At 42.3% G+C, this 26,650-nt stretch overlaps 1 protein-coding gene across 2 annotated transcripts in view; it reads left to right on the top strand.

The window, feature by feature from the left end:
• The window catches only part of atp8a1 (ATPase phospholipid transporting 8A1), a 122,502-nt gene that overhangs the window by 88,510 nt on the left and 7,342 nt on the right, over nt 1-26,650 (top strand). For both annotated transcript variants that reach the window (XM_073486878.1, XM_073486877.1), the window contains 8 exons: nt 6,528-6,602; nt 9,180-9,302; nt 14,352-14,430; nt 15,593-15,654; nt 15,852-15,908; nt 16,253-16,360; nt 26,135-26,223; nt 26,536-26,628. In XM_073486878.1, coding sequence (XP_073342979.1) covers nt 6,528-6,602; nt 9,180-9,302; nt 14,352-14,430; nt 15,593-15,654; nt 15,852-15,908; nt 16,253-16,360; nt 26,135-26,223; nt 26,536-26,628 — 686 coding nt within the window. The remainder of the gene's footprint in view (nt 1-6,527; nt 6,603-9,179; nt 9,303-14,351; nt 14,431-15,592; nt 15,655-15,851; nt 15,909-16,252; nt 16,361-26,134; nt 26,224-26,535; nt 26,629-26,650) is intronic.

Below are 26,650 nucleotides of genomic sequence, written 5' to 3'. Positions count from 1 at the left end.
TTAGAATACATTAATCCACACAGCTCATCTGAACAAACGTTAAAAAGGATTACAAGATATACATTTTTACCATTTTACACAGACAAATATATAACACTGGACACACTAAAGGAGTAAAAGCAGAGTGCTTATTTACATGTGTATTCACAGAGCACAAAAATGTTCTCTCCTTGTTCTGTTCTGTTTCTTAAACTTGCACAAAATCCTCAAAGTTTAAAAAAGGTGATGTTCTCAGGTGTTTTAGACGTCATGGTTTGAGGTGCTCTTGTGCTGTCAAAAAGAGTAAATGGAGTATAGATTTCCTCTTTGCTTCGTCCTCCTTTTGATAACCATTTTTAAACAAAGTTTCAAGTCAGCAGGTTTTGAAGTGTATTGAAGTACAGTCATAGATTATTCATAGGATTATTATTTAAATGTTTGTATAATAAAGGTTATTTGTTTGTATTTAGTTTCATAAACATTGTGAAAAGCTGCAAAGATTAGTCAGTTGATCGATTAGTTGATCGATGAAGAGTAAATGAAGAGTCTTTGGGTTTTAAACTGTTCATTGGGCAGAAGAAGCACTTTGAAGACATCACTTCTGAAAACTGATGAGCATTTTTCACAATTTCTTAACATTTTATTAACTAAACAATTAATCAATTAGTTGTGAAAATAACTGGCAGATTAATCAATCATGAAAATCATCGTTAGTTTCAGCCCTGCTGATTATTAAAGTTATTAAACTGGAGAAAATCATAAGCAGGTAATGAATGCTGTTCAAAGCCACCCTGCTCCACTCTGCTCGTATATCAGTGGATGCTGGTTAGGAAGATCTGTTGGCTGTGCGGTAGGTTTGATGGCATTTGACAGATACCAGACCCGGTACTGATTGCAGGTTCAGAGCTATAACCAAGAATGACCAGACAGGTTAAGTGCTTCCTATCAGCAGCAGCTTTATCATCGAGGGTGCTCAGATGTTTTGATCTAGCGGGCCATGGCCGTGGTCAACATTGGCTTGGCATCTTCTTAAAAAGCCAGAAGTCAGTAGTCAGTGTGTGATCACTAACTAAATATCAAGAAGTTTTGATGGAGATAAAGGTAGGAACTTTATCACTCGCTTCGGCTTTACAAAACAGCATATAAAAAAAATAAAAACAAAGAACAGAACATAAGAGACCAGATGTTTTAATAAATGCAAGTGATTTACACACTTCCTCTACCTTTATGCTGTGAAGAGGGGACAATCTTCAGAGTGCTCCCTGCTGTGCTGTGCAGTGGCCACAAAAGGATCAGCCACATGTCTTTAAAACATCATCACCACATAACCTGTCAGGGAAATATGAGCACTTTAAAATGAGTTTGTGTTCATCCTCCTTCTGTGACACTTGACCTCTGATCCCCTTTCTCGTCCTCATTCTGGTTTATACACCATGGAGAATCAGTCGACTACCTTTTACATTCCAGCATGTCTGCTTCTGGCTTATTGTGACCTGAAGTGAAAGAGGGCACTCAGTCTTTCTTCCAGGCACTGCAACTGTTTGATCATAATATCCTTTTCCAAATAAGGTAAAATACAAGTTATAAATGCTGATCCAAGGTAAAATTCAATTTGCAGCAAATTTAATTTAATTCTTTCTGTAAAAAAACATGACGTATTGCGTTTCACCTGTGCTGGAATGTTGATGTCATTTAATTTCCATCCCTGTTTTTAAGCATGTTCACTCACTCAGAAGAGGTGATGTAAAATGTATATACTACACATACTCACGACTATGCAAACTCGTCTTTTGCACACGTTTTTTTCCTCTCTGACCTTCATCTGAATCCTAAATGGACCTTTATGTTCACTGGTGGACTCAAGGGGGGGTGCTTCCATGTTTGAAACAAAAAGAGGGCATCCTTTCCAGTGGAAAAAACATCATAAAGTGCCATGTAGGGTGCCTTTCACATCAAATAGTTACAGAGGTGCAAGAGTGAGAATCACATAACAACAAATCTAATCTCCACCAGGGTTTGTAACTGTTTCACTATAGATAAATCATGACTTTCTGCACGCTGGTGCCCCGACTCATACGGCTGGTGCCCCTGCCCCTTAAACATCCCGGTTCAAAATTCCCCTTAACATTATTTATGCATTTTTTTGTCAACCGCAGCTTCTCTTTGAAACACACCAGGTCTCTTTTCAAAGCAGGTCTTTTCCTACAACTGGAACATAACATCTATAGTTCTGTCTGCAGGCCGAGCTTCTTTCTAGCACACCTTTTGTTACTCCCTTTCAGAAAACATAACTCCCCCCCCTCCCCCCGTGCTACGCTCCTTCAGGGGATTCAAGCAGATAATGGGACATTTCTTCACTCTTTGGCTGCTTCGATATTTCAAATGTCCCTGTTTTGTAAGACCCTGACATCTAACACAGCAGCAACCCCAGGGTATGGGTAAAAGCTGCGTTTGTTGCACTAATAGGTTTACTATTGTGAGCGCATGTTTTCTCGTCGACTCCCAGGCTACCTTGCAAGGAGAGAATCGAGGATGTTGACGGGAATTTCAACTTTTTTGTTCGCGGCACCATTGTCTGGTACAGTGTGTGTTACGATTTGAATACCGGGACTTGGAGACTCTGTGTTTAAGCCTCTTTTCGTCTCCCTCTCTTTCCACTGGCTCTTTGGCTCTTTTTAAGAGACATAGAGTAGGAGGGTGAAGGCTTCTGCGGCTATTGTGGAAGACGTGAATGTGAGCGCAACTTAGTCCGAGGCTCTTGGAACGGTTGTGTGATCATTCAGGATTTTCTGTGACTCACTGAAAGTTAATTGTGAGTCAGAAAGTAAGACTGTTGCTCCGGTGGATGATTGACTGACAGCTGGAACTGCTTCACAGCGTTTCCTTTGGCTTTCCCCAAAATCCTGATTATGGTTGGCATTCCTTTTCCCTAATCAGTTTGAGAACAGTTCAAGCATGGTCACAGTTGAAACACGATTATCTAATTAAACAAGGCAGTCATAATTAATCAGATATTTTTTAAACAATGCGCCCCAGTGCTTAATGAACATTAAGTAGAATTCATAACTCCTACTTTGTGACAAATTACACTATTAGCTAAAGAAGGGTGTGAAAAGAATTGAATTCAGCCACATTCAAGCTAAGAGGCCTTTCCAAAGGAAGCCATGGCAACTTAATTCAAATGGCCGATCCAGCTGGCCACTCATGTTTGATTGACACATTGCCAGGGTGCTACAGAGGGGGCTGATGGACAAGTGGCATTTATGAGGCAATTACATGAAAGCTCATTCAGCTCGGCTCAGTGTAGTCAGAGACGGCTCGGAGCTGCAGAGCAAAGCTAGCCGACCATCGCGCGCTGAATGAAGCCAAAGAGGCTGTGCCCGGCATTGTTAAGGCAGCTTGTGTTTGTAGCTCCACATATTTCCAGCATATTTATCAGCTCCCTCTTTATGTCCCTCTTTATTCTTTGCTTGCTTTGTGCATGGATTCCATTAGCAATTCTGCAGAACTAAGCTTAAGAGTATCAGGACTCACATTGTTGGGGACAAATGTCATGCTCCCCCCTCCTCTCCAACCCATAGCCACTTCTAGACAAGGCCTCCAGAGCAGCCTTGGAATCAATGATTTTTGATTCGCTGATGAATATGCAAGAAGTCTTCTTATCGGCTAGCCGTTGCCCAATCCCCCTTTTCTCAACTCCCGCTTCCCTCCATTACTGTTTTTCATGATGTGCAGTCGGGGAGAGAGGCCAGCCACACCCCTCCGCTGAGTGGCACTCAATGAGGAGAAGAAAAGGGGAAGAAAAATCCTGCCTGGTACTTCCCCTAATGAGCAAATCAATGCATCTGTCCCTCAAGAGAGGAGAGAGGGAGAAAGAGAGAGGAGCTATTGGGACCCCGAGGACCAGGCCAAAACACTCACACAGAAGCAGTTACCACATGCTATGAATAGGAGCCTTTTTTAACTTAGCACAACAATATATCAGCTCAGAGCCTCTCATTGGGCAGAGCTGTAATTAATTCAGCAGTTTGACCTACCCGCTAGCCTCTCGTTACCATTGCTTCAGCCACGCTAATGGTTGAACCTGCCTCATGGCTTGCGCTTCAACTTCACATAACCCATAGCAACGGCATCTGAAGGTATTTTCAGCAAGCCAAGACCCAAAACACCCAGAAAACTATTCTCGCAGTGCCAACAGATGTACTGTACACCTTCTGATTCTCATGGTTACAGAGCCACATGGTCATCCCACATGAATGTGAAAACAGGCCCCTTCTTTATAAAAGAAACAACATCATGGTAGAGTGCACCTGATGGAGTGGAGGGTGGGATCTGTGATGGGTGGGTGTGGCAGAAAGGGGAGGTGAGGGGCAGGGTATGGGGGCACACACATAAACACTGGCTTCATCTATAGGCAGCCACCTCCTCCTACCCCCAACCAAGAGAATGAAGAGGGGGGGGGGGGTGACAGACATTTGTTTTCATGCATACTCTTAGACGATTAAATGGGAAGGGCCAGCGGCAGATTGGTATTGGTCGTGTAGAGAGTGGCAGCAGCGGGTGGGGCCCTCAAATAGGCTTTGTCCCAATCGGAGAATTTGTAGCAGTTCATGCCTTCATAATGAAGTTAAATGAAGCGAGGAAATGCTTGGTAGGCCACGGCCAAAACACAGCACCCCTGATGTTCTCCTGACAGATTTGGCGCGAGCGAGAGACGATTCTGGACCTCGAAGTGTCAAACAGTAACACAGCGAGGAACAATTTCTGATTCACAAGCAGTTTTACTTCAGGATATGTCAGACGAATCCTATAATTCACATGCAACATGTTTCCTACTCGATACTGTATTTTAACCTGAGGTGGGAAGTAAGAAAGTACAAAGAGTTTGTTAGAGTATCTGTACTTTACTTGAGTTTAATTTTTCTTTTTACTTTTACTTCCTACATTTTAACACAAATATCAGTACTTTCCACTGCTTACATTTTCACAATAGGCTTCTTACATTAGTTTTAATGCATTTGAGGTGAATTATCGGTTGTTTTTATTTTGCGTCATAGCACACCGCTTTCCCAACATCACAAGACTGATTTCAACCTAGACGTAGCGAGACGAAATGACGTGGCGTCTTAGTGTCTCGTATCTGCAGAGACCCTGCAGCCCTCTGCCTGGATTTTCTTATTTTTTCACTTTCTTGTTTTTCTTCAGACACTCAACTCACCCAAAATGTCAGTATTTGACGACCAGAGAATGAGATTAACTATCAACTATCTTTGTGGTGTGTTTACGAACAGCTCGGACAAATCCTCCTGATTCTACCTTAGTGTTTAATATATATTATTCTTCACTTTTACACTTTGAGTACATTTCAGAGCCTGTACTTTCTTACTTTTAGTTGAGTGAAGAAGCTGAGTCAGTACTTCTACTTTTACCAGAGTCTTTTCTTACACAAGTGTCGGCCCTTCTACTTCAGTAAAGAATGTGTGTACTTTTGCCACCTCTGATATTAACGACTACTTGCATGCAAATGTAGTTTATTCAGAATACCTGGCTCCTGTCCTGATCTAAGAGGCATTGTTAAGTTCAGATAAGTCTGACCATTCAAGATACGGTGATAAGCCTCATCTCCAGCCAGCATATGGTTTACATTACCTCCGTCTCCCTTTCCTTACACAATATATCAAAGTCTCCATCATCCAGTCCAGCAGCTCTGACTCTGCCCCCACATCTCACCTCCTCTGTCACCCACTTGTCTTCAGGTAGATCAAGGAGGGAAATAGTGGGCTGATATATGTTTGTAGGTAATCCTGTGATGAATCCAGTCCACAATTTGCATCGTGGAGGTGGTTTCTGGAGGTCTAGGCTTTCCCACTGTCACTCATTTGTTCCTGATTTGTTGTGTTGTGACCTCTTGCCTTTCCTGGGTTTGAAACCTGGCTAAGTTAGACTAATGAGACGTTGATCATGGGTCAGCACTTCAAACAAACCCGCTCATGTTTTGTTTGTATTTTCTCATTTAAAGGAAACAATTATTTTTCCCGCTTTACTCCCAAAATGATCGTTATTGCAAGATGCATCATCTTTACAATAGTTTCTAAGATATATAAGCAGAAGCTGCTCACTCTTTGATATTTTTCATTGTGTAAGAGACCCTGCTGTCTCTATGAAATCAGTGAAGAATGTGGTGTGACAGAAAAAATGGATTGTTAGTCTGTAGACACAGTGAGCCAGTCTCAAATCTGATAATGGTAACCACTCACCCTCACTATCACTAATGGAAAGCATATACCGGTAATGAAAGGGCAATTAGAAAGACTACAGAGATTTAGTGTTTTCATCATCTAGTTTGAGTGAAGCCTGAAGTATCAAGTTCATGACTAAATGCTTTACTGATTAAAGTGACAGTAATGGGAAATGTGAGTGTTTTGGTCACGAAACCATTCTTGTCATCTTGGTTTATCCATGAAAATGAAAATTCTTCTGTATAAACTGCTTTCTGCTCTTATTTTTGCTGTTCTAACTCTTTCTTTGTGTGATTTTGTCTCCCATAGATCTGGTTCGCGTTCGTCAATGGCTTCTCAGGCCAGATCCTGTTTGAGCGCTGGTGCATCGGCTTGTACAACGTGGTGAGTGTTAATAAAATCAACTCTCTAAAGAGCCCACTTCACTTCTTTCTGACGCAGAACTGATTTGCAGTGGTACCTCAAGACTGATCCCTTTATTGCGTGACTATGTCATCAACATCTTGAAGCCTTTCTCCTTTATTTATGACCTGTTGTCAAGTCCATATTCCCTCTGTGCCCTAAACTATGTACAGAATACGAAAGAACAACAGCTCCGCTTGCCCCAAAGAGTGTAGTTAGCGAGGGCAGCTACGTTTGAATGATAAAAAGAATAGGAAGAATGGAGCAGCGACTAAGCTGGCGGCTGATGTAGGGAGTCCCACAGGGCTCTATAATGGGACCACTCCTAATGAACTCATATTTCATATCTGTCATGAATTAGGTAGAAGAAAAAAATGTGCATCTGCAGCTCTGATCTTTAATACCTTGCCATTAAGCCCACAAGGAGTTGATATGTAACTTTAAACTGTTTATTAAAACCAACTCAATTCAATAAACACAAATGAGTGAGAGAAGTGTGAAGTGAAATTTCCCCTGATTCCCGATCGGCCTCAAATGGAAGTAATTTATGGGAGGGACGAAACTGTCAAGTGAAGAGAACATTTCCACAGCTCTGCATTCACTTCATAATAAACCACCACCTTAGGACCCGCACTGTATTGGGGGGTGGGAAGAGGGTTCAGTCTTTCACTTTATCCCAAAACTGGGAGAATTCCTCCGACTCAGTGGGAGTCTGTCAGAAGCAGTGGGCTGAATCCGCCCCTCAATGGAGATCTTCCTGGGCCTGGCTCTGAATAAGAAAGGAGCCCAGTGGAGCATGTCCTGTGACCCGCTGGTCCCGCAGACTGAGTCCTGCAGACTCCCACTCCAGATGGGCCTACAGGGAACTCACACCAACTGACCCGCTGAGCCCCCCAGCCACACAATACCATCGCTCCTCTCTCAGCAGCTGCTATACAGAACAACATTACAACACCACTAAGAAATTACACTTCAGCTCGGCTTAAATACCTGCTTCTTAGTCAAGAGCATCGCAGATGTTCGCTGGAGATGGAGATGGGTTTTGCATATGAACAGACTTGAAGCATGACAAATCAAAATAAGAAACTGAAGGGTTTCAAGGTCAGTGGTCTTCAATGATGTAAAGTAAGGAATGAGACAAGTGGAGAGCAAAATGAAGCAAATTAGTCTATACATTTAACATATGGAGATCGTGGCAATGATGAAGACAGCCTCCTACCATAAGTTTTATTAGTTTTACATGCTACACAGTGCATGTATGGAAGTTTTATGAAGTTCTCATAGTTAAAAGTTTTCAGTTGCAAGAGACAAAGAAATCTTCATTATATAAAAGACACTGAAGTGTTTTAAAGTCTTTCAGCCCTTCATTACACGTTGAAAGGGGACAAATTAGATCACACAAATATCTGAAACAACCCTTTAATATAACCTTCTTGCCAATGAAAGTTTGTTTTGTTTTGTTTTAAAGTAACTGCCCACTAAATGATAAGAATTTTTCAGTACTAGTGTAGCCGTGATACTGGTCTTTATTTTAGGGATGCACCAGTTGTGTAATTCTGGGCCGATACCAACGTTTACAGCAACAGTTTGATCCATTGCCGATACCGGTACCATGTGCCATGGAAACGAAGATGACTTCATTATGTAAAAGATAAATGAACTGTTTTGAAGTCTTTCAGCCCTGCATTACACTGCAACGTCGCCAGCCTTTTTTGGCCTGCTATACATTTATCTACTCAGTGATGATCATTTTTCAGTATTAGTGCTGTCACAACACTGGAATCTGTAACTTAAATACCTAATATCGATACTCCACACACACACAACATTGAGGGCACATTTTAGACTTTTTAGATAAATATAACAAGGCGTGTGTACTGTGTTTAAAGCACAGCAGCGTGGTGGTGGTGTGTTTATGTGGGCACTACAGCGGTGTGTTTGTCAGAGAGAAGAGAGTGTCAGAAAGCACCGGGTGTAGTAGTATGGCTATATCGATTCTGCAGAAAATGAGTATTCAAACTGTTTAAACTATTCAGAATCAATATGTATCAGTTTATTGATATTTTTAGGACACTGTTCAGTACTCACATAGCTTAACAAAGTGAAGCCAGGGATGGCAAGAGCCAGCATCTCATGAATCTGCTGGTGCAAATCTGATGCGACACCAAATAAGCCATCAGTGAGTGTTAGCAGGTAGAATGGCAGTCAACAGGGCACGCTGTCCACATGCACTTTAAAATCAGTAACTGTAATAACTCAAAGGTCTTCTGACTAGCGTGTAAAAGTGTTCATTTGCATGTTACGGGCTTCAGATGAGATGTGGTTTGAAGCATGTGGACCTTTGAGTTGAGATTATTTCCTCACACATTGTTCCCCCTCAGGTCGGGAGTGAATTTAATCCTTAACATTTTAGACAAGAGGCTTTTTAATATCATCACTTAAATACAAGAGGTGATCATTTGTGTGGAAAACCAAAATATCTGTGTGAAACATCACATAATCTGAATTAATCTCAGATTAACCACTCATGTTTCTGTGTTCTGTTTTTCTCTCATGCAGATCTTCACTGCCCTGCCTCCTCTCACTCTGGGAATATTTGAGCGCTCATGCAGGAAAGAAAACATGTTGAAATACCCCGAACTCTACAAAACCTCCCAGAATGCAATGGGCTTTAATACCAAGGTAACACTCATCTGTATTACATGTTGTTTAAATGCATATATGCACTGTTTATGTGCACACAACCAGATTTAAATACTACTGGGATGCTTTTTTTTTTTTTTACATTTTTGTATTATTCTTACTTTGGTCTTTTTGTTTCAGTTACTTGTCGAGTTATCTTGATTACTTTTCTTTTCTTTGCATCTACAGTAACAGAGTGTCTCGATTTGTTTTTTCCAAATCGAGTGCAGCATTATAAGAAACTGTCCCTTGATTAGTAAGGAACACATACTCAGTATTTGTTTTGGAGCACTTGTCATTTGTGCTCCACCACACAAATGAAAAGGTCAACTGTTCCAGCTCTTACAACCAATTAACATCACATTAATGACACGAGATGTTCCTGTCGTGTTGTTGTTCGGGACTGACGCGTCTCCCGTCACAGTGACCTGGCAGCTGCAGTCGGTGGGTCTCCAGTCGTATCCCGGTTTGGCCTGGCTTGACCTATTCTGTCTGGTCACAGGGGCTGTCCGTTAGCTTTCCCCCGCTGGTAATAAAGATGTCTCCTCCTTTCTCCATGCTGAGCCGGAGCCCTGGACCCTCCTCACAGGCGTGGAGACCTGGTTAGCACCGCATGGAGGTGGATTAAAGGCTGATTGGCCATGGCGGTCAGGGGCAGGGAAGGTCAGATGGGTTGGGGGATGCAGCAGAAAGAATCGGGGGAAAGAGGGAATAGAGAGAGTGTGCTGTCATTGTTTGACAGCATTTGTTGCGGAAAATTATGCAATTTGTTTAAGTGAGAGAGTTATTTGTTCTCAGAGCAGAGCTGTCAGATTGAGTTTAACCCATCCAGGACCACACTCAGTGTATGAAATCACATCTCGGTTTTTACTGAGCAAGGACTAGTAAGCATCAGAGCCAAAGTAACACATTTTTAATAAATGTATTTTATCGGCAATCGGATAAAAAGAAACACTGATTCTGATAATACAATTTTACGTTTACGTGTACTTTTGATACAAAAGTTCTTCAAACATCAGACTTCGACTTCTTCTACTACTCATATGGGTGACTTCCACTTCACCAAAGTAATATTTTAACATCTTTACTTTCACTTCAGTATAAATTTTGGTTACGTTCACGACACTGTGCCAAACATCCTCTGATTCCAGCTCCTCAGATTAGAGGATTGGATGCTTTTCTTTGCTATACATGAAGAACGATTTGAATACATCTCCCAGGGCTTCACTAGTTTTGGCATTTTATAAATAAAACAAATGGGCAAATGAATCACTGATGAAAACAATCGTTAGTTGCAGCCCCACTAACGTCACACCTGTTTTCTCAGTTTCTCCCAGAGCTATTACTGCAAAAGTTACTAAAAACATTTGACACTGTGAACTCACACATGATTAATGATTACATTTTGGGTCATTAGGTGAGTTAATGTAACTTGTTATGGCTTGGATTGTTAATTAATGAAAGCTAAACAAATAAAGGTCATTTGGTGGCAAAACAGACCCGTTTTACACAAAATGAATGCTATTTGTTAAAGCAGTCTGTGGTAACGTTGACGGCATCAAACATTATCTTTATTCCATAATTTACAGTCGATTACAGAGATATTTGTCCTCACACTGCTGATTTAATCGTCCGAAGTAGTGGTTGAATTCTGTTGTAGGGTGGATTTTCCCTTCATTAACCTTTTTGACTTCATTAACGGTTTCGAGCCAAAAAAGGGTCACGAAAGTATGCGTCTGATAGTTAGGACCTCAATTTTTGTTTGGGCCACATTTTCCAAGACCCATAAATGATGACTCGGCCAGGTCAGCAGGTTGTTTTTGCTGGCTTGTCCGCTCTTTTCCCGAGATATTTTCCTTGCAGCTGGCCCGAGGCGAGGCGAGAAAATCCAGCAGGAATTTGGCCCCTCGAAGCCTGTCTTTTTGCACGCCTGGCTCTTTTGTACACAACAGATACTGTCTTTGTGAATTAAAGCTGTTTGTGTTGAGGTGAGAGGAGGGAGGTGTTAGAAACTCGAGGCGTGGCTTCAAATGTGTCGCCTGTTCACTTTTAATGACATATTCCTGACACTTGAGTCACTGTAATAAACCGCACTCCTGTCTATGTAGTCGTAGTAATTAAAGCAGTTTACCATCAACTATCACCTCTTACGCGGCACCTTACACTCTTCTGTTTCTGTCCCCGACTGTACAGAAAAAAACTGGAAGGGGTGGGCAGCTCTGGAAATATTTGGCTCAATATTTATTACTGGCATTCATGCTTTTTTTTTTTTTTTGGCAATTAGGAGCTCCACAAAGGGCAGAATCTTTACAGGACAGACCGGGCATTCATCCGGAGGGGATCCCTAGCAACTCGCTGGGATACGAGTGGAAGAAAGAGAGAGCAGGGTGGCTTGAGGGGTGAAAGGGAGGATCCCACTGTGACAAATGATTATGAACATTTATTGATTTCATTAGCATTCATTATTGTGCAGAGGAAATTGGGGCTTGTTTGCACCCCCACAGTGTTTTGGGAACAGGAGGCTGATTGAGAGCTGAGCCTGTCAGTGGGAGGCTAATTGGCATAAACATGTGATTGTAACATTAGTGATGATTTAGTCCACATTTGACCATAGAGATAGATGGAGGAGCGGGGGTTGGTGTCGGCCACCCGTTGCTCTGTGTATTGGGTTTGTGTACACAGTGGGTGGGTGAGGTAATCCTGGGTGTGTGTGGGGGGGTGTCTGCTGCCGGACTTTGTTTAGTCGATAGAGAAGGTGAGGAGGTCGTGCCACTGAGGCCAAGGTGTTTTAGAAAGGCTGAAGACGTTTCCCTTCACTGTACTCTATCCTGCTTTACTCTAGAGCTGCAACAACTAATCAATTGGTTGTCACCTTGAATTATTTCAATAATTGATTAATCGTTTTTAAATTTGTCTTGTTCCAGCTTCTCATGTGTGAATTTTTCTGGTGTTTCTATATCACAGTAAACTGAATATCTTTGTGTTGTGGACAAAATAAGACATTTGAAGACGTCTCGTTGGGCTTTGGGAAAAAAACTTCTGATACTTTATAGACCAAACAACAAATTAAATAATCACGAAAATAATCAACATATTAATCGATAATGAAAATAACCATTAGCAGTAAGCCTGGGTGACATCCAAAAATTTTAAAACGCTACATTGTCCCACCCAAATATCGTGATAGACGATGACATGTAGCCTCATTCAAATCTCTTGGCTCGCCATTTTCTCCGGCTTTAAACCCTTAAATATTGCCAAACTGTTGAGCTGGCATTCTTCCTAGAAGCTAAGTCCTCCATGTCTGTATGTTAAAGTGCTGCATGCATGCCGCTACATCAGGCGCCTTGCCTCCGCTGCCAGGACAGTTTAGCACGCCTTTTCTTTTCAAAATAAAAGCCAGAAGATGCCGTAACAGCTGTTTGATACTATGAAAATGATCACAAATGTAAAAATAAATAACAAAGTAAATATTGCAGTATTCAGTAATATCTAATATTGGCCCAACCCTGGTTAGCAGCCCTTCTTGACTTCCTACTCTTTTGCCTTTTCACATCCTTTCCTGGCAAAATACTCAGAATGAACCTACAATGTAAAGCCAGTGTTTTCCTCTACACTCATTCAGGAGAGGTGGTCCACCACAGTAACAGCATTACCACCACAGCTAGATTTTAATAAAAACAAAACACAACGATCATAAGGCCCGGTGCATAGAAGTATCCCTTCATCACGATCAAATAACTAAATATAAACAGTAGTGCAACAGGGATGGAAGTGGAACAAAAACAAAACATTACCTCCTGCCACCACTGCTTCAAAACATTTACAGAGGAAACATTGAAAGCAGAACTAATACTTATTCCAAAGTGACTTTAACCTGCAAAAATCCCATGAAATTTTTATTTTTCAGGGTGTCCAGTTTGTCTGGAATAGGACTTGTTTTATGTTTCACAGACAGGTTTGCTGAAGTTGTTGAAAAGTGTGTTTTTAAGAAACAAGCCTCTGATTTGTCGTTTGCCAAAGAAGAGGCCAAAGATTAAAATGTGATGTTTTTTCTGTTTTCATTTTTCCTCTGTCAGCCGTTTACTCTCCGACTTTGACGAATTTTCAGCTCCCTCAGAATTAACACCAACGTCTGGGTCAGCCATGGGAGGGGGAGGAAAAGGGGGCACGAATGTGGAGCGGGCTTTTTGGCAGAATAGATTTCACGGCTGTTTCATGCTACATCGCCCATTAGTGTTTTGTTTGGCTGCGGCGTCGCATAATGTAAATTTGAAACAAGGTGGTTTTGAAGCTGGAGTATTGATTTAAACGACTCATCCAAAAGTCTGCATGCTTGCACACACAGATGCGTACACACGCAGACTGCGGTCCACACCACCATTTTCCAGGCCCTTAATAATTACCATGAAAACAGTTTAATCTCTGTCAGGCCTGTCAGTCTCGCTGTGTGTGTTTCTAGGCTGATTTCTGCTTGTTTAAACCCTCCTGTCATTTATTTCTACACCAGTTAAAATTCTCACATGAAAGGTCCAAAGCCTAATGAAATATAATAAGAGGAAACCCTCACACTGGCAGCACATATATTAATGCTGGATAATGTTCTTTTCATCGAGGTGAGGACGTGTATTTTGCAGTTTCTTATTCTCGCTGCTTTTTTATTTGACTCTATTAAATATGGTGTAATCTTAAAAAAAAAAAAAAGAGTTGAGAAACCTGCACTCTGTCCACTTGCCTTTCACTGCTTGCACACACACTCAGCAGCACTCTCTCTCCCCCATAACACACACAGAGGATATACAACGTGTCTGTCAGCGGGGTGGCCATTCAGCGAGGAGGCCCCGACAAAACCGCCACTTAGCCCAGCGCTGGGCTGGCACAAAGGGCCCAGGTCAGGGGTCACTTGGAAGGCTGGAGCTCCCCACACCCTTTTCTCATGCTTCTTTTTTTTCTCTCCTCTCACTCTCTCTTCTTGGAATCTCCTGCCGCCTCCAACCCCCCACCCCTCCGCTCTTCCTCCTCCATCCTTCTCCCCCTACTATTTTGCAGGTCTTCTGGGCCCATTGTCTGAACGGCCTCTTCCACTCCGTCATCCTCTTCTGGTTCCCCCTCAAAGCTTTCCAGCATGGTAAGTAGCTCCCAGAGACTCCGCCACGACTCTCTCGGCAGACTCTGCGGATGAAGAGGACAGTCAAACACACATACTTTGTCTTAATTAGTTCTCTCTCTTCAACCGTCCGGTCATGAATTGCAAACATGTGTGTGCTCCGCCAAGAGCGACACACACCAACAAGCGCAAGTTCATGTTTGCGGTGATTTTCTGAAATGCTTTTGCACGCAGTTATTCACCCACCACTCAGATACAAACTTTCCAGGTGATTGTTCAGTGCAGACAAGGAGTATCATTCTGTTTTTTTTTATTTAATTCACAATAACTTTATTTATCTGTAGGTCAGTCGTGCATGTTTTTGCACATTAAGATGCAAGCTTTCTGTGTGTGTGTGCAGAGAGAATAGGGATCTCTGAGCCGGTAAGTCTTGGCTGGCCACAGCAGAGGACCACACAAGCTTGGGCCTGCTCTCCAAACAAAGGCGCCAAGCCCCTTCACTCTGACTGACAGGCTGTCAGCAAAGCCTCAGTGCACACAAGACATGTGACCAGCCGGAAGTGAAGGGAAAGGGAGCTTCTCTTTCCTTCTTTCTCTGCTGGCAGTCGCACACTGCTGATAGTTTAGCCTCAGCTGCAGCCCAAATCCACATAGGCCGTTTGGAGCAATACGTCTGATTTGCATTCAATTTCTATTTTATTTCTTGAAAGTTCTTGAAACCGCTGTTTGAGTAAAAGTGCTCTCAGTCGGTTGGATTCCAATTTAAATGTAGAACAAATATCCATTTTGTCAGTAAAAACAGCCCATTTCTTTCTGTTTCAGCTGTGAAATAACAAGAACATTTAATTTCTGAAGATGATTAATGCACACGGTCTCTGCTGCTCAGTCTTACTGATGGATTTTCATAGAAACACTCTTTCCTAATAGTTGCGAAAGACAGAATCAACATTCCAGTCCCTCTCAAAGGGCAGTAATGGAAGCAGCGTCTGACTGTGGTTTTCACTTCACGTTCCCACGTCCGTTTTATATCCGAATCTCTAACAGGGCGTTTTACACCAGAGTTCAAGCTGACATTCAGTAATATCCAAGGAGCTGTCTGGCTGTTTACTCTTTGGCTCACCTAATGGAGTTGAAAAGAGACAGCTTTGGCCCTAAAAGCTTCTGTTGTTGATTCTCTTCACAGATACAGTTTTTGGCAATGGAAGAACTCCAGACTATCTCCTCTTAGGCAACATGGTTTACACAGTGAGTGCACCAATCTTCTTGACAGTCATTGTTTCTGCTGGTTTAAACGGTTCAGGTGTCTGAGCCAAGTCTCATCAGATTTCAGTAAAATTATACTGTACAGTATATAATATATACTATATATATATACTATATACGTTAGCACTGAAGGGGGAACAGTCTTGGTTTTAACATCAGTCTGTGTTGTGTCTCCACAGTTTGTTGTCATCACAGTTTGTCTTAAAGCCGGCCTTGAGACCTCGTCCTGGACCATGGTAGGTTGACAGCTCTCTCCTCTCTCACTAACATTCTGTTATCTCTTTCCAGTTCCTCTATTTTATACGACCACCGATACTTGTGACACATTTTACTTCCTCTTCTTATCTCCAAATCTCTTTATGGTTTGTTCCCACTGAGCTTGTAACCGTAAACTCAGTGAATCTACATGCACCGTATGGGAACTCCTTCCAGTTACTTGAAGACACTGAACGTGAACTTATAGACCTAAATCATAAAAATGACAACAAAACAAGACAGTAAACTGTATTCAGTTGTTGGTCTGAATGCGATTTCAGTATGTAAATTGTAGTAAAGCTCGTCTCTGATCCTCCTTTTACAGTTCAGTCACATCGCCATCTGGGGAAGCATCGGCCTGTGGGTGGTGTTTTTCATTATCTACTCTTCCCTATGGCCCCTCATCCCTCTGGCTCCCGATATGTCAGGAGAGGTAAACACACACATGTGCTCATACACATGCTTGCACATCTGCACTTTCTTCCTCTGGTACTGAAGAAACTGCTGATGTAGTCGTCTATCACTGACAGACCCGCAGCGGCTCGTAATTCATTTTCTGCGACAGACAGATGATGCTGGTGGGAATTTTCTGAGTTATACAGATCTTTGTAAGGAGAGCCAGAGGGGTGTCAACTGTCAGACCTCTGGCTTGTGTTGCATAATGACTTAATTGGGCCAATTAGCCCAGTGTTTGTGTTACATTGCCCTCCCTGGGCTCTGAGTATCCACAGGTGACATTGACACAGTGAAGCAGTCTAGAAGCTAAGCAAATAGAGGCGAGGATGTATATTTTGTTTACACACTGATGTCCTCCAAATCAGCAGAATGAGGAACTGAGGTTAGAAGTTCATAAAATATTCGAAACGATTTAGAAAATAAGACCCTGACCGCTTGCTACATTCAGTTTATTAAGTTGGTATTTACATGCGAATGTGATTACTGTCTCTGGGTCACCACAGGTGGTCAATGAGAGCCTATTAACCACAGGTGACATCTCCAGTGCATTCTGGGAGAGAGAATGAGGCATCTTTTCATTGGAGAACAAGAACACAGCAGGACGTTATTCAAAGAGAAAGGCTGGCACCAAACAGGATGAAGTGGAAACTATCTGTTTATCTGGGACTCAGTACTCGTGTGTCCTGTTTCAGTAAAGCTTCTGGCTTTTGGGGATTCAGTGAAGACTTTTATTGTAGCGCAGTTGATTACTGAGCTATTTGATCGGTTTTGGGAGTTCTTAACTTTGCACCAGTTTTGGCCTTCTATGGTGATTTTAGATGGAAAACTCAAAATGTCAGACAGAAATGTGAGATGATTCAACTTGGAACAGAAATGTAAATATGCCAGAACAGCCGCTCGCTAGAGAGTAACTCAATATGCTCACTGCAAATCGTTCCTTATGTTAAAGGAAAGGTGGTCTGTTGATTTGTGATACAAACTTAATTTACGAACCGTAACCCATATTTTCTCATGATAAACAAGTACAGTGTAGAGCCTCATGCAGAGCGGACGTTAACCGAAGGTAAAAGATATGTGTGTGCAGTTACATTCAGGTACGTTAGCATTATCTGTAGAAACAAAGCAGACTTAATGTTCTCCCTGTAGAGAAAAGACTTCTTTTGTGAAGTCATGTCAATTTTACTAAATAGCCCAAAATCACAATCACGTTGCCTCAGTGGGCTTTACAATCTGTACAGTGAATGACATCCTCTGTCCATAGACCCTCGATTGGAGTAAGAAAAAGATGGAGTCCATTTTATGTTTCATTGCTCATCATTAGTAGTGAGCTTTAGAGGTGGTAGTAGGCTGATTTTGTTACAGACGGGCAGAGCCAGCTAGCTGTTTCCCCCTTTTTCCAGCCTATGCTAAGCGAAGCTAACCATCTGCTGGCTGTTGCTTCATCTTAAGTGGAGACACATGAGCTCGGTATCAGTCTTCTCTTCGATCTCTGCCAGAAAGAATATAAGTGGATCTCCCAAAATGTCGACCTATTCCTTTAAAGTGGAAACAGACAAGTTATCCCCAGGTGGTATTATTGTTGCTGCCACTGACGGAAAGACAACTCGCTCATTTCCATCAACCATCAACACAAAACAAAACAGGATTTTTCATTCATTTGGTCTTTAATGGAGACATGACAGCAGAGAGAAATGGTGACAGGCTGCCAACCAGCTGACAAAATTGCATGTTGAAAGTTAAAGCGTTAAAGCAAAAAACTTGTTTATTGCCAGGTTAAGGACTTCACTTCATAGTAAAATGTCCCTAATTCCTGATTATTATTATTATTATAAAGAAAACTCGACTAACAGCTGAGTGTTATATGTAATTGTTAGTGAGCTGTTAACAGTATGTTTGGTATTTAATGGCCAAAACACGGATAAATAATATGTACACGACACAATAAATAACATAACTAACCAAATATGCACAGAAATGCTCCATACTTTGCACTCAGTCATGCACACACACACACACACACACACACACACACACACACACACACACACTCACATGCATAAACACGCAGGTGAGTGTATTAGCTTCACTCTATCCTCGGTCTGTGAAGCCTGCTGCTTTCATCCTCGCCCTGCAGCACTTGACTGAAGACAGTAATGGTGTCCTGTGGGTAGTTGGTAACCCAATGCCCCTGCTCCGACTCAGGGATGCCAGTACATCATCAAACAGGGACACATCTCCCAGAAACCTGAGAGGGCATCAGAGACACAGTCTCCCCTTTAAGACCTCGTAGCCTCTGAAGAGCAGGATTATTCTCTACCCTGCTGTAGCCACACATATTTCACCACGGCCTCCTCGACGTGTGCTCAAATCTTCAAATATTTTCTGTCCTTCCATCTATTTTCTTTTGCTCTTCTCTTTTACTTGTTGCGTCAGCTTGTTCCTCTTTGTTCTCCTTTTGTTCATCTTTCCCCCTGCTCTGCCAGCCGAAAACCTGCCCGAGGGCCAACAACATAACAGACACCAGAACTCCCTTCTCCTCCTGTTTCTGCTCTCAGTCACTACCCAGCTCACCGCCTTTAACAAGAGACGTTAAGCAGCGCTCGGCTTCATGTGAACACATTCATCAATGTCAGGCTAAATATTACTTTCGACGATTGACAGGACAGGTGCAGGATCCATCCACGTAACACATTTAAACAGCTAGTGTGCTTTTCAGAGGTACTCCCCAATTGGCTCATCCCGTTTGCACCTCCTAAAAGTCTGACACAGATATCAAAAGAAAATGTCAGATTATTCTGTTCCAGCAGTGTAATCTGCCACGCTAAGAGGCTTAGCTTCACCTCAGGAGATGTCTTGTGCAGGCTCTGTCACACTGACCTGCTGTCTGCTGACTCGCCTCTGCTATCAACACAGCTGTTACCAGTACAGTTTATCCCTTCTCTCCTCACGCTTCACACACACCTTTGCTATTTTTTTCATTTGTGCTGAGAGCTGCAGTGCAGCAGCTCTCACCCAGACTCAAGTACTTGTCATCAGCACATGGATTTTACACTCGACAAGTGTGCATCAGATTCTTCCACAGTTTCTGCTCAGTGATAAGAACCATTTTCTCGGAAAGGAATCATCTTTACCGAGAAGTTTGTTGATGCTTAGGGTGCCAAGAGCACTCTCAGGGCTATCTATGCCAGTCTGTGAGATATGGTCGGGATTAAGAGCAGGTTTCTGTTTACAGACATTCGGAAAAAATGGTTTATATTTGAGGGCAAACTAAGGACAGTCCAATATTTTATTTTGCTTTTGGAGGCATGATAGACTTGAATTATTAATGAGAATTTTGATACCGTTTTGGATTTTCATCTCGCTAAGTTGTAAAATTTTATTGTCCTCAGGTTTAAGTCTTCCCCGGAGCCACAAATTTAAAAAGCCAATGTCACATATCCTTTTACTACTTTGGTATTTCACTCCATAAAGGATCGTAGCAAAACATATCATTGTTATGTTGTGTGTGTATGTTTTATTACCCTCCGGGCAGTTACTGCTCAGGAAACTGAAACTTACTTCAGAAGTGATCCATCACAGTGAACATTAAGGCGTCTTTAGTCTTCGGGAAGTTTGTCGTTTGCATTGTACCTGAAACAGGTAATGAGTTTGTGTGCTGCAACATGCAGGATTTGAAGAAAACTTACTTGTGACAGATGCTTTCCTCTTCGTGTAGTCGTTCAGATAACAGCTCCAAAAACTGAGATAATGTGTTGAATTTTGTTGAGACAAGGAACCAAAACGATGTGATTGGTTACATGGTTGGGCTTATTGACTGTAAACCACACAATGTTTATTTAGTAAATTATGGTTCCAGAGTAAAAGAAACGATGGGCCTGGCCTCCTTGTGATTGACAAGACACAACCAAGTTGTCTCCTCGGGTTCTCAGTCAGATCCAATTAGGATCTTCCCCAGCTCCTTCGTCTCGTCCAAATATCGTCTCTTCTGGCTCCAAAAAATCCCTGATACTTCAAAACGGCCGTCCTCAAACAGATGGGTGAGGTCACGCTGGGTTTACGCTTGGTTTTGCTCTAAACTCTAAGCTGTTGTTCAAAAAAATTCACATTTGTATATGATGAGATCTGCAAATGATCTGTTTTTTTAGATGTAGGGAGCTCCAATTCATCTGGTTTTGATTGAGAGAAGTCCCCAACACCTGTTGCATCGTAGGGATAAATAATGTTCCTGATTTTTATAAACTTGACCGAATGAAGGAATCATGGTCCTCTGTTCATCGCTGCTGTTGACTTAGACCCTCAGTGGTACTTGTGGAATCCTTTTGTTCCTTCTTTAAGACTCACGAGCGTGTCGTACGGGAGGTTTTGTTAAACTCTTGTACCCAGTCCTCCCTCGGCTAATGATTGATAAGCACCTCAACACATGGTTAGTGCAATAACTGACCCTGGTGTGCAGCATTAGTGAGAAGAACGGTTTTAATCTACTGTACACACACTGTAAATCACGTGTGTGTGTGCGTGTGTGTGTGTGTGTAGTCTTGGCTGTGTGAGAGTTATAAGTGTTTTTGTAAGAGTTCTTCTGTGTGTTTTCCTTGTCGGTGTCTTGCTGTCTTTGTTAGGCGACACACAGAGAGCATGGAGTCAATGAAGGAACCGACTGAGTGAGTCTGTTTGTCTTCCACGTTGACCTCTTTGGGTTCTTAGTGGCTGATTTGTTTCTGGTGATGACATGTGGAATTTGTGGATTTACCTTATTCAAGCAAGGTCGGCCTTTTTGCTTTATTAAGTCGCTTGGGGCGGTCCACTCTTGTTTGCCAAATCTGAGCCACAGCAGGCGATACCGTGGCTACACGTCGGCCAAGAGCGAACCAAATAAACCGAAACCGGCCCACGTCTGAGGCCAAGTACCATCATTCCAGGTGTGGGCCAGATCTGCACAGAACACAGCTGTTTCGCTGTCTGGGATGTAACGTTGGCTGCTCCGAAAAAGAGGCAAAAGACCTGAGGAAGAGAAATGGAGCCCCTCTTTGGCTTTTAAGTACTCTAAAAACCCACGCACATAAAACCCAGCTCAAATCCTCCGTCCTCACAACTGCTAAACACATTTGTCAAGTGGACTTTTGAGACTTTTGAGCCTCAAAAGTTCTCACTCATGATCATTTTAAAGCAAAGTATATAGGTAAATAAAAACTGCTAGTCTGACAGCTTGTGTTTGGCTTGTAGGTTTGAATATTTGTGGGTAATTCTCACTGAAGTTTTGAAAACCCAAACATGGTATCCAGGCCGTACTTCTCATGCTCTGTCTTTGACTGAACTTGCTCTTTTCTGTCATCCTCAGTTGTGGCTCTCCGATACTGGTGCTGTGCTTTCTGCCTATATATTCTTAAGAAGCTTTAACTTTGTATTCACAAGAGTCTGCTGAGGATTGGAGCACTATTCGGCCAAATGTATCATTTCATCTCCAATTTCCCTTTTCTCCTTGAAGCCAGCATATGTACAGTGTTGTCGGGTTGAGCCAGCTGAATTCAGCCAATTGGAGAATCAACATGGATGGAAGCCTGAAAACATTATTCAACTTAGTCTAACCTTTCTCCTCTCAGTCCACCTAGTGAAAAAAATGGTTGTACAAAGAAGCTCTGTGGATTCAGGAAGCTAGTGTTTGAATATTAGCATCTCTGGGATGTCGTACAGCTGGCACAGCGTTACCAAGTTGGTTTTTCTTAGTCTGGTTTTGCTGAATCCAGAGCGACCTGTGGGGTGAATAGTGAAGTAGTGGATTACCTCAATTTACATTTACCATTACAATGGCAGGCATTAACATAATTCAAGCTGCTGAGACTAAAGGCCCTCTCAGGCATGATCAGCCAGGTGCCAGATTCCTCTGATCAAGTCTTCCTGGAAAAGGATGTATAAAATTCTTGATGTGGGTTTTTTTCCTTTATATTCTTCCACATTCTTTTGCAAAGGTGAAGGGTTTATAACTTCCAGTAAAGTCGTATCTTTGATGTTCTGTAGGTTCAGATCTTTACTGGAGCAGAGAAGCCTCGATCCAAACACACAGATAGCGTAGCTTGAGCCTCAATCTGGTGTGTTGGCCACTGAGCAGCCTCGCTGGAGCAGTCGGGGGTTTTCTGCCTCACTCATGGGTGCTCCTCCACCCACATTAATTCAGGAGTTGAGAGGTTGATTTCCAGTCAGGAACCCGATGTTGTTTGTTTTTCACCGAGGAGGTTATGTTTTCACCTCCGTCTGTTGTCTTGGCCCACAATAGACCCCATTAACGTTTGGTGTGGATCTGGAAACGGATCCACACCAAACGGACGGATCCAGGAATTTTTTTTCACTTTCTTTAACATTGCAAGATTGGGTGTTATTCTACATTTTCAATACTTTCTCAGGGGATAATGCATGGATCTTGATGAAAAAATCAGGCATATATAGGTGGCTAATATCTATGAGTGAACCTTTGGCTTAAAGACTGAGGAGCCATTTCTGCTGAGAGGAAAGAAGAAGAAGCTCCGTCTTTACAGATATTTGCAGGTTTCCATTCTCAGATTAAAATGACAAATTCCCTCGTGGCCACGGTGACTGGTTTTGTATCTTCTTTCGTGATTTGCAACCTCTTTTTCCTCTACTCTGATTATTACAGACGTGTAACATGCTGAGTTTTAATGAAACTATTCTTTGCATAACGTAGTTTTATTCGCCTCAAACCAGTCGATGGAGACTTTTCAAAAGTTCTCTTCAAATTTGCTTGACAGTTAGATGGAAGCAGCTCGTGTGGAAATAGACTAGACGACACAGCTATAACTCTGCATCAGACGCTGTATAACTTCTTGACCACCTCACCATCCACAAATTCTCACTTCACCATTTGGTAAAGAATAGAAACACTAAGAACCGAACTTCTTACAGCGAATATATACAAGGAACTTTTTGTGCGTGCACATGCTTCTGTCTGTCTAGCCTTGCGTCTAGTCTGTGTGTCTGAGTGTGTGTGGCCATGATGGGGGTCGTTGGCCTGTGAAAACACACCCCTCCATGCCAGCGGACACTACTGTCTGTCCAGCCAGACAAGTTTATTAGTTTGTCCTAAAAATACAGCCCCGCTCCCCTGGACCTCTCTCACCCCGTCCAGCTCCCAGGGGTCCCCTGGTATGAGACGTCGCTAGCATCCACCGACACTGCTGGCCCCGGTCGTCGTCTCGGAGCCTGTCCAGATGCCTGAAGACAAACATTTGTTGATTGTAGCTGGTCAGATTTGTTTGGATTGTGAAAGTTTGACGTCAAATTGAAAAACTATATTGAATTAATGCTGTTCATTTCAGTCTAGTTTTACTTTCTTCCTGTCTTACGGTTTTCACAGTTGTCTTATGTTATTATGAGTTATTTTACTAACTGTTCTGACCAGTATCACAGAACTTTATGATAAACTTGAGACGTGAAGTATCGGTCCAGTAAATACATCATTTGTGGCTCAGAGTTATGTATGACGACGTATAAATATAGTCCATAGATTGAACTTGTGAAAGACTACGATGGTTTATTTTTCAAGCTTTATCGACTTTGATTTAATATGCTGAGAATACGCCCCTGGTTTATTTTCAGAAGACTCTCAAGACAGCTAAAACGCCCCCATTAAAATGCGTGATACACTGGATGAAAACGAAAATAATTAAACTGACTTGCAACAAGGAAAAAAAAACAGTAAATGTTTCCACCCGGGCCGCATAATTTAAAAAATTGACATGAAAATATCCCGTGCTTCGCTGCAATTTTCCCTCATCTCATACATTTTCAGCCTCTGGGCGACACAGAAAAGCTCCATTCATCCGTGTCCATCTCAAACTGTAGGAAAAAGACATTTTTGATTTCCTGTCATTTGGGATTTCCTCTTGCCCCAGTGTTTTGTCAGACATCAAAGTCAATTTGCAGGTAATGGCGAACAGATTAGCTAATTTGAGCAAACCTGAGCGCTTTGATAGTTTTGACACTGATCTGTGTGTGTGTGTGTGTGTGTGTGTGCGTGTGTGTGTGTCTGTGCATCCTAAGGGCCCTGCCTGTGTCACATTACAGGAAGGACACTGTCGAGGGGCCCCTGCAGTTTAAACAAGTGGCACATTACAATACAAGGAGCGCGAGTTTTGCACTTTGACACGTAATGACAGATAGTTTCAGTGCAGCGGGCCAAAGCAAACATCGTCCTCGCGCAGAAAGCTGAAAGGTTTCGCTCCCACCGAGATGATCCACCGTCTCTCCTACGCTCTGGACCCCAAACAACCTCCCGACTCAGCCACCGTTCTGTGACTTTTAATTTAAATCATCACAGGCGAGTCGGCTACTAATGAATCGTATTTTTCCAACAAATGACAAACGGTTGCGCAGGAGAAGCTGTTTTCTCCGCCTGACTCGTTTTGGATCTGAGTTGGATCTCATCCAAGACTGTTTTTCTTCCACAGAGATAAATGAGCCTCAGTGAGGATCACAGCTGTCTTATTTGCAGATGTATTTGCTCATGAACTCGCTGTGATCGTTTGTTACTCGCTGCGTTTAAAAATAAAACATCAGCCCACTGTTTATATTTCTGTTCAGGCATAACTCAGAGGGGTTATGTGACAGCAAAGAAAATCTCCTCTGTGAACTTTTAGTCAGCTTGACGAACACATGATGTTCACATGATGAACACTTTTATCAAGAGTAGCTTCAGTTTGAGGTATTTTTGGGCCGAGGTGCCGCTTTGACAGTCAAACGCCGACCTAATATAGTGATTACAGAGTGATTTCAGATTTTTATTCTTACCATTAATTTGCATTTGAAAGATTAATTTTCACAATAAAGGATAGGATTGGACAATATAGAGATTCATTGATTAAACTATTTATCTCCAACTATTTGGATTTATTGTTATGAAGAAAAATGTCCAAATTCTCTGAATTCAGCTTCTTAAATGTGTCCTGGTGTTCTGGTCCTCTCTGACAGTTAACTGAATATCTTTGGGTTTTGGACAAAACAAGGTATTCTACAATCCTTGTTTAAAGGGTCGAGTTTTGCCAATTGGTTATAAATGTTTCAAATGTTTGTTTTTGGAAAAGCTACAGTGTTCAGAAATGTTTTTCACTGCAGCCACAAACAAAACACTGAATTATAGTTTTGGAATTAAGCCTAAATAATTATTCTTTCTCTGTGGATATTCTCTACAAACATTAATCACTAAAAGTGTAACTCCGAGGTATCGAACTCTGATAATTACAGCTCCTCTGCATCATCGACACCCTCTTCACTTTGAGTGTTGCTTTGAATGAATCAATGCAAGCGCCTCAGATCACATCCTGCGTCTCCTGTGATGTACTGACAGCAGCTCTCGACGCAGCAAACAGTCGAGCTGTTTTCCTGTGAAACAGATACCACTGTCTACATACTTCACAGGTGCTTCCTCTGGCCTGAAGGGCCGAGAGTCTGAGGACATCCAAACACAAACATGGTATCATTTAGTCACGGAGGATTAACCCACTTTGAGCAAGTTATTTGGAGCCATCTCCTCTTTATTTCCACAATATGACTGTTTGTTTTGGGCTGCCTTTGTCATGGATGTTTTTTATTATGTGGCACTTCAGAGGATGATAATGGCTCCTCTTTATCAGGTGTTTGTTCTTTTCAAGAGCTCTTCTTTTTATCTGATCAGTTGTTAAACTCTGCATTGTCTACTGTGACCGGAGAATAAGTGTATCTGTGTGTGTGTGTGTGTGTGTGACAGGCGGCCATGATGTTCAGTTCGGGGGTCTTCTGGATGGGCCTGGTCTTCATCCCAATCACCTCGCTGGTCTTTGACGTGGCCTACAAAGTGTGAGTCTTCCCCGCGCTCTCCTCGCTCATCATCACTCCTATACACATCCGATGCCGGAAATTCCTCCAGAATCTCTCATATCTCCTGAACAAATTCCTGAGTTTTAGCACATACTTCTGAGAAAGTTTAGCTTTTGCTCCACAGGAAATGTTTGTTTCTGCCCCAGGTCTGGTTGACATCAGCCCGCTGTAGACTCAAGGAGTCAGGAGCAATTTTGCAAAGCTAGAAGTTTTATTTCCTGATGTACTCAAAGCGCTTTGAATCAGTGGGTGGGCTTCATCATATTAAAGCATCTTTTCTTTAATTTACAGGGTGAAGAGGGTGTGTTTCAAGACTCTGGTGGATGAGGTGCAGGAACTCGAGGCTTTGTCCAAAGACCCAGGAGCAGTGGTGCATGGAAAGAGGTACAGTTACACACCACTTCAT

This window comes from Pagrus major, chromosome 18 (assembly GCF_040436345.1).
Source record: "Pagrus major chromosome 18, Pma_NU_1.0".
NCBI lineage: Eukaryota > Metazoa > Chordata > Actinopteri > Spariformes > Sparidae > Pagrus > Pagrus major.
The sequence above is the reverse complement of the archived record's forward strand: the minus strand, read 5'-3'. Positions and strand labels throughout refer to the sequence as shown.